The 16147-nt window shown below is 42.4% G+C and overlaps 1 protein-coding gene across 1 annotated transcript in view; it reads left to right on the plus strand.

The window, feature by feature from the left end:
• The first annotated feature begins 724 nt into the window (after window positions 1-724).
• The window catches only part of LOC124862501 (syntaxin-4-like), a 52326-nt gene continuing 36903 nt past the window's right edge, over window positions 725-16147 (plus strand). The window contains exons 1-3 of the mRNA XM_047356455.1: window positions 725-843; window positions 6430-6545; window positions 9270-9372. Of these exons, the coding sequence (XP_047212411.1) occupies window positions 725-843; window positions 6430-6545; window positions 9270-9372 (338 nt within the window). The remainder of the gene's footprint in view (window positions 844-6429; window positions 6546-9269; window positions 9373-16147) is intronic.

Raw genomic sequence — 16147 nt, forward strand, 5'->3', positions numbered from 1 at the left:
CCCACTGCCCCATAGACCCCCAGAGATGCTGAGGGTCCGATGGGCGGGACAAAGCCCAGCATTTCTGCTTCACTATTGAACTCACTGTTTAAAGCTGTGAAGCTGCAGGAATGAGTGAGAGGAAAACCGCATCGTTACCAGTGATAAGAAGCTGATTCTGAACAAAAGTTGAACGCGTTGTAGCGCATATTTAGTCAATGACATGAACACACAACAGTATATATTTGATCACTTATTTTTAGACATTTTAGGGGAAGCTGAGCTTCCCTTGCAGTCTTAGAGCAATCGCCACTAATCTGCATAAATTCCCATCTTGTCCCACCTCCCACACCCCTGCTACCGGGGGTCACACGGCACCACAGAGATGAGGGTTCTGGGTAATACTTACAGTTCAAGGGGTTTTAATTTAAACAATGTGTTTAAATAGAAGAAACCTAAAACAAATCAAAATCTGTATCACTTGAGAGGGAAATTAGGCTGTGACCTGCAGCATGAAAGCACACTAATGCGAACACACCACAGCTCTCCAGGGAACAGGAAGAGGAATCAGGACATTTCAGAAACAGCTTCCTGTTGCATTGCCAGATAGCGTGGAACCATTAACATGTTGGAATAATTTACAGTACATTAAACAAACAGACAACCAATACATTAACTTTACAACAGTCAACCACATTGAATGGTTCATGAATTCACAGCTTTCAATTTGTGATAAATAGTGGTGATGATGGTGGACATGAAACCGCCTTATCATCGTTTCATCCAGAGACAAGGAGGAGGGAATGAACAAGCAAACAGAGAGAAACCAGGTGACCCGGTTGGCAAGGCGTCAGGAGTGTGCAAGTGAACGAATCAAACATCCTCAGCTTCACAGTCATTCTGATAGGAAGTGAGTCACTAACCATCATCACCTGAGCTGCCTCATCCTCCCACCTCTGAGTGAACCCCTGCCGAGGATACATAAGATCATTTCAGAATGAACTCTTTATTTTCACGCTGAATATTTGAATATGTCTGGTATATTTAAATTGTTTTTATCATCCAGAGTTGTTATGTCTGAGGATGGGGTTTTGTCACAACTGGTCACTCAGAATGAAATCCATTCAAACATCCAAAATAAAAAAGCAAATAAGTTTAAATTAAATTATATTAAAAGGAAGTGAACTGAAACTAATAAAAATAGGAACAATATAAGAACAAAAAAGATATTAAAATATTACGATTTCAAAAATTATACGAAAAAATATTCCTTCATAACGATGACGAGATAAAACTTAATAAGAAAAAAAATAAAAAATTGAAACAAACTAACATGAAATTAAAAACAAATACTATGGAAAACCGAAAGAAACAAATGTAAACATTATTATAGTTATAGTTTCCATCTATTTGTTTTTTTGGTTTTTATCAGTTAAATGTTTTCCTGTTTTTTGTGGAATTTTCTTACTGTCGTTTCTGCATTTGTTTGGACTTTTGTTTGTTTTTGTGATCTTAATGATCATAATGATCATAATTTGTATTTTAGCTGCTTCCTGTTTTTGAGTTAATTTTTTGTTTTGTTTTTATTTTAAAGACTATTTCTGCCAATAGCTTTATTTCTAAATTTCTTTCTTGTTATTATATCTGACTCTCTTGTGGTATTTGTGCATGAGTCTTCCTTAGCCAATAAGAACCTTGTCTGATTAATAATCTGTTAGGAACCGACTGTTCAGGGTTTCTGTTGCTTTCTGAACTTTCATCCAGTTGCTGCTCGCTAAGGATGCAGTAGACGTGAGTAAAACTTAGGTGTTACCCATGATGCTCTCTGGTGAGCTCCAACACCTGATCGATCAAGAATTGATCCTGCATCAGGTGTGCAGTTGCAGAAATCTTGTATTTAGAGTAAGAGAAAATTAGTTTTTTGTTGGTTTATGACCTAAATTAATTAATTAAGTTTGTCCCATTCATAAAGCACAGGTTTGTTAATCAGGTGAAAGTTTCACTCTGCATATTTCTGCTTTGATGACACACCCAGAGCAGCGGTAAATCCTGATAGTACAGATAGATTAATGGGTTAAAAAACAGTATAATATTCTATATTATCTGTAATCAGCTCACTGAGCCTCGTTAAACACAAGACGTCCCAAAGCAGGCAGATAAATGCATTTTAGTTTATTTCACCTTTCAGTGTTTTTCCTGTCAGAGGTCTGAAGGTGAACATTAACCTTTGTAGTGTTTAAATCCGTCATCTTTTAGGAGTTTACTGAACCCTGTGTCTGTGCTGGACCGGACCGGACCGGACCGCCCACACATCCTGCAGAAACAGTTGATCCTCTGATTTATCATTGAATATTGTGCTGCCTGGGTTTTTGCCTAATTCTGAAGCATTCTGCTCCTGTCATGTTTACCTGAATTAATCCCTGAAACCCGTTCATTAAATCCTAGAAGAGAACCAGCAGAAGAGAACAGCTTTTATTCCCTAGTTGTTTAATGGAAGCAGAAATCCATCAGTTTCAGCACCGGGACTGCCACGATGAAACAGGAAAGAGTGCTTTATTTTGGTCCGACATGTTCTGTTGCCTCTCTCACAGAACTGGCTTGGATCTCTTGATGTGGCTAAAAGGATGGACCGGGTCACTGCACAAATACATGTTTCTGCTTCACCCGACTGTCAGGCTGCTCAGTTGATGAGGTTATTTTAAAATTTTTGATCAGTTTTCATTTTTATTTAATCTCCTTTGGTGGCCACAGCTTCATCTCCACATGTCCAGGTTCTCCATCCAGTCATAGGTGTTTCTGTCTCCTTCCAGCCAGTGTCTCCACTGCTGCAGGACCATCAGTTTTCTGACCAATCAGAGCCCAGAGTGCAGAAAGACACGCCCACACTCTCATTCACTCCCAGTAAATATCAGCTCTGGATGGTTCTCTAGAAACTGGACCTGAAGGTTCTGTTTAGGCCGTCCGATCTTCCACAGAAATCGCTGCAGACCCATAAAGATCTGGATGTCAGCCCACCAAAAGGTTCTGACATGAATTTATTTCATGCGTCTTCAGAGTTTTCACAGAGAGAACGTTTGTTGTTTGTGTTTCTATCCGCCTGTCCGATGACCACCCAGCCCCCAGAAAAGGAGGGAATCACCATGGCAACCAGTGACTCAGCAGCTTCTCGTTTGAATCCATCATGAAGTCTGTTCCTCACTGGGCTGAGGGAAGGAAGTTGATCATTGATGCTTTTTATGCAAAATGAAACTTTAAAGTTTGGTGGTAAAAATTGTCCTGAATGATTGAAGGAGAGTCTGAAGAGTTTCTGCCGATTTTTGACAAGTTTTAATAAAATCAGGAGGCAGTGGCGAGGACTCACACTTCCTGTGAAGGCCAAAACCCAGCTAAAAGAAGGTCAACCTATCGAAAATCCAATGTACAGATCTAAGATCGGTCCTTCATGTGTTCACACTGAGTGCATAAACACGACGAGCACCTTCTTCCTCCTCCTCCTCTTCAGTGTGTTACGTTGAGTCTTCTTAAAGAGGAAGACTCTCCTTCCTTCTTTTCTTTTATTCTTCCCATTCATCCCTCTGGCGTCTCCTCAGCAAAGAAACTGATTATTTATAGACACAAAGAAGCGAAGAAAGAGGACAAGCTAAGCGCTTCCGTCCCTTCTCTTTGACGCCCTGATCCGTCTCAGCTCTCAGGCTGAACATCCAGTCCAGTCAGAGCGTCAATAATTCAGCAGAAATGGTGCCCCAACAATCAGAACCAGGTTTCTGTTGTTACGCTCTAAACCACCAGACATGCTGCCTTCAGGTGCATCAGGGAGATCCTGACACCGCCAGAACAAGCACAAGTTGTACATTATGGATGCAGTGTCCCTGCAGAGCAGAGTTAAGCTCATCACCTTCTCATCCTTAGCCCTCAGCCCCGTTGGTTCCAGGAATAATGGACCGACTAAGGGAAATGTTTCTGTAGCTCTTAGAAACAGATTTTTTTCAGGGGCAGACATTTTTAAATGCACCATAACTTCTGATGTCTGATTGAAAAATAAATGTGCTAATATATAAAATGGGCTGACCATATAAGAGGTGCCTGAAATATCGGCATAAATATCGGTATCGGCTGATGTTAGTAATTTCTTTAATAAGTCTGATGAGTAAAACTGGGCCAATATTAACTGATATTATGTCCATCTTGTTGTTTGTGTTTTCAGGGGGTCGGGAGGGTGGTGGTCATGTGGTGTGTTTGGTCATGTGACACAATGCAGCACAGGATTGTGGGTGTTTAACTGAAGCAGAGAAGCATCAGTCAGTAGTGTGGTGGTTTTTCACGCTGTTGAAAGGATCAGAAAACATAAAACATCGGTAAATATCACTTACCGACAGCAGCAAAATTAATACTCAGCTGGTTTGTGTCTCTGCAGTTTTCGGAGTCATTGCTGTTAGAAACTGAACTCTATGACTTCCAGTCTGGTTTTAGTTCTAACTGCTGAACCATAAGGCATTTAACTAGTTCTGGTTCTGAAGATGTTGGTCACATTAAAACTGAACCTGAAGCACTTAGCTGGTGGGTCAGTCATTTATTTTCTACCGCTTATTCCATAGTGGGTCGCGGGGAAGCTGGTGCCTATCTCCAGCAGTCTATGGGCGAGAGGCGGGGTTCACCCTGGACAGGTCACCAGTCCATCGCAGGGCAACACACAAACAACCAAGCACACACTTATTCACACCTAAGGGCAATTTAGAGACCAATTAACCTAACAGGCTGGTGGGTATTAAACAGAATTATTTTCTCAGGAAGCAGCTTCCTTCAGGTTCTACTGGTTTTGGTGGTTTCTGTCCTCCAGGAACTTGTTGGGTTCCAGCAGATTATTGCCTGATGGTGTGTTCAGGAACTCCGGACGGGCTCTGATTTCTGAGCATCGGACTCAGGAAGAGGAATCAGCATGAAACAGGAAAGATTCTTGTTGGCTGTCAAAAATCTGACTCCTGGACTCGGTCCGTGGACTTGAAGCACAGATGGACCTTGGGTAGAGCCAGCACTCCCAGAGGATTGTGGATAAGACGCTGCTGGCGTGGTTTACTGCTTACACACACATACACAGATACAGAGTGTGTATCCATGCATGCAAACACACACTCTGCTGGCATCAGACCTCGCTGTGACACCTGAGGTCAGCGTCCTGATCTGAGTGTGTGTGACATGAGAGCAGAGAGGAGACGGGATGAGGAGGAGAGAGGGGAGAGGAGCAGGACGGAGAGACGGGAATGAACCGGACAAACGAAATACAGCGTCAACTCTGAATAACTGTTAAATACATCAGTTACCTTTACAGAAGAGTGTTTCATATTTTGTATTATTATTTTAATAAATCTGCCAAGAGATGATACACTTTTACAAAACTGTAGTTTATGCAGCAGATTATTTCGCAAAGAAACAGAAACATTTTTCACTTTGAAAATGTTACAGGAAACATTTTATTTTGATGATTGACTTTATTAGTTTGAATGTTCTTCAGAACATCTTCAGAAAATTTACAAAGAATGTAAAAATATTTTTTAAAGAACAATAACAGCATTTAGGTTGCAACAGCAATTACCAGTCCTGTTTGGACCTCCATATCTCATCCATCTGTTCCATCAGAACAGTCACTCAAAGTTAACTGGGTCACAGAAAGTTGGACTTTACCTGACCCGGTTAACATTTTAATCCATTTTCCAGTTTTTCCACAATCACAGTTTAAGTTTGAGCACTTTTCCAGAATTTCCCACCATCAGTTTTCTGACCAATCAGAGGCCAGAGTGCAGAGAGACACGCCCACACTCCCATTCACTCCCAGTAGATTTCAGCTCTGGATGGTTCTGGAGAAACTGGACCTGGAGTTTCTGTTTAACCTGACAGATCTCCTGCAGGAAACACTGCAGACCCATAAAACTGTAGATCACCAGAAGGTTCTGATGCTCATGGATCATGAATTTATTTCATTCGATGTATTTGTTTGTTTGAGGTTTAAGTTCTCTGGGCTTTAGAAACTAGGAGGGAATCACCATGGCAACGGGTGGTTCTTACATCACGCAGCAGATTCTTCTTTCCTCTTCTTTCATCCGTCATCACGGTAAAAATTCCCAACAGGGATACCAGATGGAAGCTGATGTTTGGCAGCATCGATACAGAGTGAAAAAACACCTAAAATCCAGATCCAGACCACCTTAAAGGAACACAGGAGAGGCTGGATAAGAGGAAGGAAAATAATAATAATGGGTCGGATCAGAACCTTCACTGTAGAGAACAAATTAAATAAATGATAAAACCAAGATGTTCATTCACCCTCAGAGTGAATTATGCCAGTTTTAAAGTGGCGGAAATTTGAATACGTGCCAAGAAGAAAACCTTGAATCAGAGGACAGAGTCCATGACTGATTATCGCTGATTGGTCTTTAAACATGTTGGGTTCACCAGGGTCAGCAGCAGCAGGTACATTCCTGGAGCATCTTCCTCTCCTCCCTCTCTGTCCTCATCATACTCCTACCTCTCTGCGCCCAGCTCCGACACGGGAGAGCTGCTCACTCAGTCGTGTCAGTCATGTCAATGTGCCCATAAACCCACCTGGAGCTCTGTTCAATCCTTCATCTGAACATGGAGGGAGGATGGACCAAATACAGACCTACCAAGACATGGACGTCCACCTAAACTGAAGGCTGGGCAGGAAGAGCATTTTTCAGAGAACCAGCCAAGAGGCCCATGGTAACTCTGAAGGAGCTGCAGAGATCCACAGCTCAGGTGGGCAAATCTGTTGACTGAGATACAATGGATGGTTTAGATCAAAGCAGATTCATGTGGTAGAATGGCCTAGTCCACAGATGCTCTCCATCCAATCTGGCTGAGCTTGAGATGTTTAGCAAAGAAGACGAGCAGAAGATGTTTTCACTGTAGGTGCATGAATCTTTGCGCTCAGAAAACACTGTGGTGAAGGACTTAATCTTGATGATGATGTCATGATGTCAGCTGACTACTTTTATTGGTTTTTTTAACTGAAAGAAAATTAATTAATAGAAGAAATAAAAACACATCAACAGTTTCATTTCTGAAGACAGAACCATGTGTTAAACAGAAACAGGAAGTGTGGAAGGTTAATTGTAAAGTTTAAGGATCTTCATACAGTATGTTGAAGAGATGATCTTCCTCCCTGCCTCCTCCTCCTCCTCCTCTGATGGTTGGATTAAGAGAAAACAGCAGAAGTGTTTCTGAGCTTCTGCTGTTATGTAATCATGTTCAGATATTAGTCAGAGCCACCGTTACTGCAGGAACCGAGCAGAGTCAGTGCAGCACAAAAGCTCATACAGTTAAAGTCTCAGCTCACCTACTTTCTGCTAACACACTGAGTCTGGCTCTGTCTAAATGCTGGACTCAATCAGATCCCATTCCATTACAGATGTTTAAACTTCTTCTGATTCAGACAGAAACGTTTTGGGGGTTCAGCTCAGGATCTTCTTGTATCTCTGTAGTCGTTCGGGTTGTTTTTACTGTTGTGTTGAAAGTCTATCAGGCAGAAGCTCCGGGCCCCTGACACTGTGGCCCCCTGAAAGCCCCTGACATTCCCCTCCCTGTGGTCTCCTCTGAGCTGCGTACTGGTCCATGTTGTTGTGTCTCCAAGGTGGCTGTGTTGGTGCAGAACCCTTACTGAGGTAGTGGGCTGTGTATATGTTCTGAAGGAACCGGTTTTGGGTCCAGCAGGGGCACAGTGCCTGTAGCAGCGCCCCCATCAGGTGGTGCAGATCTGATTAAACATTTATTAAGGTATGAGGTGTTTACAGACAAAACCTCAGCCATTATAAGCGGCCCTGTGTAGGGTATGCAGAACCGGGTCACATGTGGACATACGTGCTAAGGCTAGGTTTAGAACACAGTGGATCCATTTAAAATTGATTATGTCAGGAAGGATAAAACTCTAAAATAATGACATGAACTGCCAAAATCTTGTAACGTTAGAGATCAGAACATGACAGGAAAGCTACAGACCAGCCAGAGTCCTGACCAGTACTAGGAAACTGGATAAGATATTTAATCACTGTATTTGCTCCCTGATTGAAATGTTGTTTCTGGTCTATAAAAGCCTGAATGCTCTTGAACCTCAATACATTTTAGGTTTTTTCAGGTGTAAACCCATCAGGTCATCAGAGATCTCTGCTCACTAATCCAGGGCGCGAATGATTCTGCCTGGGCACCACAGAATTCTTGCTTGTTCTGTGCGGACTGTGACGTCACCTGTGAGTGGTTTAAAGCTCTGGAAAAAACTCTCTGAAACCTGAGTTGTCCAGAAAAAGCTGGCTCCTTTAAATCAGGAAGGACAACTCTACTTTTTAATACAGATTTCCCACAACGGTCAAATAATATTTCATCATTTCCTTTATCAATCTGGTACAGACACTGATATAGCTCATGAGTGATGCTATACAAAAATAACTGCTTTGCCTAAGTCATTGTGCAAAGTTGTCGTCACCTGATCTCCCTGATTAAAAGGCTCCTTCACCTCAGACGACCAGCCTTTCCTAACACAATTAGCTGGATGTTTGCATTTACAAGCAGTTCAGTTTTTTTGGGTTTTTGGGGCTTTTGTACTCTTGTCAGCTGACAATCCAACAACTAACATCAGATAAATTACTTTATTTCAGAATTAATAAGGGACACAGTAATGGTCATTGCTGCTGCTGACATGAAACAACACAAATGTGGCTGACTAACCTCTGTAAGTAATAACTTCTATACACAATATTATTACAGACAGAGAATCAGTCTGCTTACACTTTATTGCTATGTTATGAAAACAGCATCAATGAGGGCAGCTAAGCAATGTCCTTTGGTTTAGCAACACCTGTGGTAGTTTGCAGTAACCACCTGAAAATGACCCATTGGTCACCAGAACATGTAACAGGGTACATAAGAGTCTCTCCAGGTGCTGTGTAGATATCTTTATATTCTATTTGGGTCTTACTTTTCAGTCAGTTCAGTTTTTATCTATCATCTATTACTTTTTTCCCAACTGTTACGTCACAGTATTTGCTGCTGAACAGCTAAACAAGGTCAGGGACTTCCGGCTGATCAATTTTGCATATCCGCCATTTTAATTTCTGGCTGCAGTTTTGTAGTTTAAGCTCAAGTATGCCTATGCTGAAAGAGGATAAGTTCGGTTTAGTTGTTGGGTGTATTAACACACACAATTCATTACGCCGTCCCTTAGCACCAGAACCTCTTCCAAGTGTGGTTAAATTTCATTTTTCATGTAAATGTTCCCACATCAGTGGAGAAATTCTTCTTCGTCTGCATGAAGCTCTTCAAGAAGGAGTTCTTCATCAACCTCCTCCAGTATCTAGAAGGATTTGCTGAAAGACTTCTGATTAAGAGGTCAGTTCCTTCTGTCTATGGAAACGGCGGACACAGCAAAGGGCTAATCTGCAAGTAACGCTAAAATAACAACAAACCTTATTTTAGACATGAATTTATTGTGTTGATGTGACGTCCTGACCATTGCTCTGATAGCTGTAGCATCGGGTCTTCTGCTGATGTTAGCACTGTATGCTGCTTTTAGCTCCTGGAGGACAGAACCGTTTGCGTGATTTAATATTATTATTGCATTAACAGTTTATATTGTCTTTGTTGTTTTTGTCTTGTTTCTGCACCACTACATAATTATCAAACTACAAAAATGGCCGAACGGATTAAAGTGCAGCGTTCTTTGACCTGGAGGGGGGCAGGGTGTGAAGTACCGCAGTAGCATTTAAAGAGACTGCTCCAAAACAAGTTGCTCTCAGAACAGGTAAAAGAGGAACCTGTGGAGCAACAAGAACAAGGAGTTCAGACCCAAGCATTGAGGTTCCACTTTATATAGACCACAACTGGGTGATTTAAGTGTGAAAAGAAGGATTTAAAAGCATCATATGTCCCTTTTGATCCATAAGGTGTCTGCGATGGCGCCGACGACGGCAGCCTCGGAACTTCGCTCTTTCTTTGTTTTTGTATTTTGTGTGTTTTTATGTTTTTCGAGCCACAATTCTGTGGTCTCATTCAGTAGAGAGGAACTTCTCAACATCAGAAAGTCCTCTCTTGGTTTTTTTTCACCATCTTTCATTGATCCGAGGTTCACCGAGCCCCTGGCGAGTGGAGCTGCGGCTCTATATGGGATTCTGCGCCGAAAGCGTCGAAGGGGAAAACGTGCTGGTAAAGCTCCGTAAAAGAGGACTTCGAACACCACTGCCATCAATCCACCTGGCAAATGTCCGCTCTCTCAACAACAAGATGGACGAGCTGCTTCTCCTCACCGGTAAAAACACAGACCTCCGCGGATCAGCGGTTCTCTGCTTCACTGAGACATGAACTGCTGATGCCGGACTTCCAACTGTTCAGAGCGGATCGCAGCGCGGAGCTATCGGGGAAGAAGCGTGGAGGCGGAATCTGCTTTTATATAAATGAAAGTTGGTGCAGAGACATAAAAGTGCTGGAAAAACATGTAGTCCTGATCTGGAGCCATTTTCCATAATCTGTAAACCGTTTTACTCACCGAGAGAGTTTTCCTCGTTTATAATAATCGGCTCATATTTTCCACCACATGGCTGCACTTCTGCTGCTGAAAAACATCTTGCTGAGCTGATTACAGACCTGGAGAAAAAACACACGGACTCTTTCATCATAATACTGGGAGATTTTAACAGAGCAAACTTCTCAAATGAACTCCCCAAATACAGACAGCATATTAAGTGTCCCACCAGAGACAAAAACACACTGGACCATTGTTACACAGCTTTAAAGGACTCATATCATGCTGTTACCAGGGCTGCTCTGGGTTTTTCAGATCATTATCTAATCCACCTCATCCCAACCTAAAGACAGAAACTAAGAGCTTCCAAACCCAAGGTTCACACTGTTAAGAAGTGGACTGAGGAATCAAAGCAGATGCTACAGGCCTGCTTTGAATGCACAGACTGGACTGTTTTTGAAACTTCAGCCACTGACTCAAACCAACTAACTGATGTGGTGACATCATACATCAGTTTCTGTGAGGACATGTGTGTGCAGACCAAGACCTTCTACACCTTTGGGAACAACAAGCCATGGTTTACTCCACACCTCAAGAATCTGCGCAGGGAAAAGGAAGAAGCTCACAGCAGTGGAGATTGGGCGCGGTACAGGCAGGCCAGGAACAAACTAACAAAGGAGATCAAAGCAGCTAAGAGAAGCTACAATGAGAAGCTGAAGAACATCCTTTCTACTGGTGACACTTCAGCTGTATGGACTGGTCTGAGAAACCTGACTGCCTATAGGAGCCCCTCCACCCATCCTGAACAGAGTCGTCTCCTGGCCAACCGTCTGAATGGCTTCTACTGCAGACATGACAAAAAGCCATTCACACCTCAAATCATCTCCTCTACATCCCATTCAGGAACAAATCCCTCCCATAAAGTAACCAACCCCCCACCTTCAGATCCTCTACCTGCACTAAAGATCTCTGAGGAAGATGTAAACAGGCTCTTTCAGCGCATGAAAACAAAGAAAGCTGGAGGACCTGATAACGTCTCCCCATCATGCCTGAAAGCCTGTGCAAATCAACTCACTCCGATCTTCACAAGGATCTTCAACATGTCACTGGAGAAATGTGAGGTCCCCTCCTGCCTCAAACGATCCACTATCAAGAAACCCACCATCCTAGGATTAAATGACTACAGGCCTGTAGTCCTGACGTCTGTGGTCATGAAATCCTTTGAGCGGCTGGTGTTGAAGCACCTGAAAGACATCACAGGCCCCCTGCTGGACCCCCTGCAGTTTGCTTACCGAGCAAACAGGTCAGCAGATGATGCTGTTAACTTAGGTCTACACTTCATCCTGCAACACCTCGACCGTCCAGGGACGTACGCCAGGATCCTGTTTGTAGACTTCAGCTCCACCTTCAACACCATCATACCAGACATCCTCCACCAGAAGCTCACCCAGCTCAACGTCCCAGCCTCCACCTGTCAGTGGATCAACAACTTCCTGACGGATCGACAGCAGCAGGTGAGACTGAGGAGCATCTTCTCCTGATCCAGATCAATAAGTACTGGTGCCCCCCAGGGGTGTGTTCTATCCCCACTCCTCTTCTCTCTGTACACAAATGACTGCACCTCATCGGACTCGTCCGTGAAACTCCTGAAGTTTGCAGATGACACCACTGTCATTGGACTGATCCAGGACAGTGATGAGACTGCATACTGACAAGAGGTGGATCAACTGGTACACTGGTGGGGTCAGAACTACCTTGAACTCAACCCACTCAAGACTGTGGAAATGGTGGTGGACTTTCGGAGAACACCACCCCCATACACCCCCCTCACCATCCTCAACAACACTGTATCGGCCGTGGACCACTTCAGGTTCTTAGGAACCACCATCTCTGAGGACCTGAGATGGTCTTCACACATAGACACTGTTTGAAAGAAGGTCCAGCAGAGACTGTACTTCCTGAGACAACTCAAGAAGTTCAACCTTCCACAGGAGCTGCTGGTCATCTTCTACACTGTCATCATTCAGTCTGTCCTGTCTTCATCCATCTCAGTGTGGTTTGGATCATCCACAAAACAGGACAGGTCCAGACTGCAACGAATAATCAGGACTGCAGAGAGAATCATCAGAGCTGACCTTCCCTCCATCCAGGACTTATACAGGTCAAGGGTCAAGAAAAGAGCTGCTAAAATCTCTGCAGACCCCACACACCCTGCACATAAACTGTTCAGAGCTTTACCTTCAGGTGGCGCTACAGAGCACTGTTCACTAAAACCAGCCGCCACAGAGACAGTTTCTTCCCCCAAGCTGTTTCTCTGATGAACATTTAATAGAGTACAAAACAGCAGCATACAGATGTTGCAAATGCACCTTTTTTATTAGATATGTGTATATTGTAAATTGTAAATATGTATATTCTGTAATGCAAAAACAAAAACCAGAGAGCAAAGTGTACCGGAGTCAAATTCCTTGTTTGTATGTACAAACTTGGCAATAAAGCTGATTCTGATTCTGATTCTGATAACACCAACCAGTTTTTTGTGTTGTCTGTGGCTTCCAGATGGTATCTTTGTGTTCTCCTTCCCTCAGATGCCCAAATCTGCCAAGCACTTCTTATCTTCTAGGTTCTCCATAGACCTTTGGTGGTTTTGATGTTAGTTTGGTGTGTGAGCGGGCAGTAGCCATGAGGCACCCAATAGGTTTTCTAGTTTGTATTCATTCCTGCTGACTTTCTGCACAAATCTGGAGTGACAATGGAAATTTGTTTAAATAGGGGAGTTTAAATGTCAGTCAGTCATTTTCTACCGCTTATTCCATAGTGGGTCGAGGGGAAGCTGGTGCCTACCTCCAGCAGTTTATGGGCGAGAGGCAGGGTACACCCTGGACAGGTCGGTATTTAGATACATATTAATTATTATTTGAAAACATGCTGTTTTATTACAGCTTTAGTTTGCCTTAATGTTTCTTGTAGAACTTGATTTTATGTTGAAAATATAGTTTTATTTTTTTAATCAGTCACCATTGTTTCTTTCTCTTTTATCTCTTTTTCCTTTTTAATATTTAGATTTATTTTTATTTGTGAAAACTTTTTCAGTTCATACCATTTGTATATTTTTCCAGTTTTATATTAAATGATCACTAACTGTAATTTTATTAAATAATTTGCATGTACTTGTATAGAAAGTTGTTATTATTAAATTTTAAGTGTTTAGATTCATTTTGTTACATTTTTGTTCATCTTTTTTCTTTTTATTACTTTTTAAATTTTATAAAATGTTCCTGGTATTATTTGCTCTGATTTTCCAGTTATTTAACCGTTTTTCTATGTTTTTTTTATTTTTTATTCTAAGACGTACATTTTAGATTATTTAATCACCCTTAACATATTTTGGTTGTATTTTCTGGGAAGAGAAGATTTTTTCTCATTTTCCTGATGGATCGGTTGTTTATCTGAGGGGTTATCTTGGCGACAGTCTGGGCTCGGTCTATCTCCTGCATGTCTCACAGATCAGCTGATTCTCTGAAGGTTATCGAGTCCTCTGCCGTCATATCCATATGTGGAGGATTTCCAAAGGGAGGGGACCGCGGTGCCTTCAGGGACCCTGTCTGAGTCAGGCACAGACGCTCAATGACATACTGCTGCCTTTTCCCTAAAACCTGATCCTGAGCTGAACCCTAAAACCAGATTGCAACCCTAAGGTTCAGATCTGACAGCTGAAACAGTTGGAGGACACGAGGACAGAAAGTTTGACATTTTAACATGTTGGACATCAGTCCACCATATTGATATTGATTTCCCCATTAAAACCTGCTGTTTTTAATCAAGAGGAAGGACTGAGAGTTGAGTTTGAACTGCAGCTCACACTGAAGCTGAATGAACTCACTGCTGCCTGGAGATCTTCAGCTCGTTAGTTATTATTTTTAATGCTGTAAATTCAAGAAGTAGAACGACCCAGTTTCAGATGAGCTGCATTTTGGCCAGAAGCGATTGGGAACAACAAACCATCTGCAGAACAGACACCCAGCTGCTGGCAGGCAGACAGAACGGACAGACAGACAGGATGTTAACGTTGAATAAGAATCTGTTCTCTTCACAACATTTCATATTCCAATAAAACAAAAATAATTTTACTGCATCACTGAAGGTTTTTACAACACAACCCAGGAAATCCTCAAAGATCTTGAATATTTTTAAGTGAACATCTAACCAGTAATCTGCCTCATTATTGACCTGCAGATTGGGTCCTGATCAGAAAATTAGAATATCCAACAGAACACAAAGAAATGAAAAACATACATGTTTCAACACTTTCAGATTGCACCATTTTAAATGTTTCACTAGCAGCCTGTTTAAACCGGTTCTGCATGTTTGGACTGGACTAGACTGGATTGGACTGGGTTGGGTTGAAATGGATTGGATTGAACTGGATTGGATTGGACTGGGTTGGGTTGGACTGGATTGGATTGGACTAGACTGGATTGGACTGGGTTGGGTTGAAATGGATTGGATTGAACTGGATTGGATTGGACTGGGTTGGGTTGGACTGGATTGGATTGGACTGGATTGGATTGGACTGGATTGGGTTGGGTTTGTCATACGCAGGCCCGAGTATGTCGAGATAGAAGCTTTTTGGCCCTGTCTGGTTCTGAAATTAAAGATATTTACTGAAATATAAGAATAAATGAATTACTGAGACTAATTAAATTTCAAAACATACAAATTCAGCAGAACCATCTGCTAGTGGACTTAGTCTGACCCAGTTTATCACCATCAGCTCCATCCAGTCTATTGTACTCTTGTCTGTTTTAATCCTTGTTTATTTCTGGTCTTTGTGTCAGAACTACTGGTTTTGATCAGATCAATAGATTAGTGTCCCTGGTTGGGTGAAATATTTCCCATTGGGCCTTGCTCCTCTGTTGAAGTGGTGTCCCAACAGATTAACTCCCTCTGACAGGTGACAGACAAAAAGAGCTGCTTGTTCTGTTGTTGCTGACGCAGGAAGCTGATTGGAGGGAGGCGGCTGGACTTTATCAACTGAAAGCAGTTGTGCGACGTTTGTCCATGATCCTCGGAGGCTGTGTGCTTCTGCGCCATAATGTTGTCTTTCAATTTATTCCTGAGCAAATTCAGAGTAATGAATGTTTGAACTGATTCTCTAAATCTCTAAATCTATTAAATAAATACAGCAGCCAATTAACAAATCTACTGCATTCCCCCTAAATGCAGACTGCAGAACCTGGAACTGAGTCAGAACCAGAAACATGTTTTATAAGATCTGGTAAACATCAGAATTTAAAGTCATCAAAAGCTTTTAAAAGCGTCACTGCTGGTGAAAAACCAACAATCATTTTTAACCTTCAATGACTATCTGCTGGTTTCACCTTTATTCAATTTTAGAACCTCCTCCAGCAGCCTGTAGAACCTCCTCCAGAAACTTGTAGGACCCTCATTAGCAACCTGTAGAACCTTCTCCAGCAGCCTCTAGAACCTCCTCCAGCAGCTTGTAGAACCTCCTCCAACAGCCTGTAGAACCTCCTCCAGCAGCCTGTAGAACCTTCTCCAGCAACTTGTAGAACCTGCTCCAGCAACCTGTAGAACCTCCTCCAGCAGCTTGTAGAACCTGCTCCAGCAACCTGTAGAACCTCC

Source organism: Girardinichthys multiradiatus, chromosome X (assembly GCF_021462225.1).
Source record: "Girardinichthys multiradiatus isolate DD_20200921_A chromosome X, DD_fGirMul_XY1, whole genome shotgun sequence".
Lineage (NCBI taxonomy): Eukaryota > Metazoa > Chordata > Actinopteri > Cyprinodontiformes > Goodeidae > Girardinichthys > Girardinichthys multiradiatus.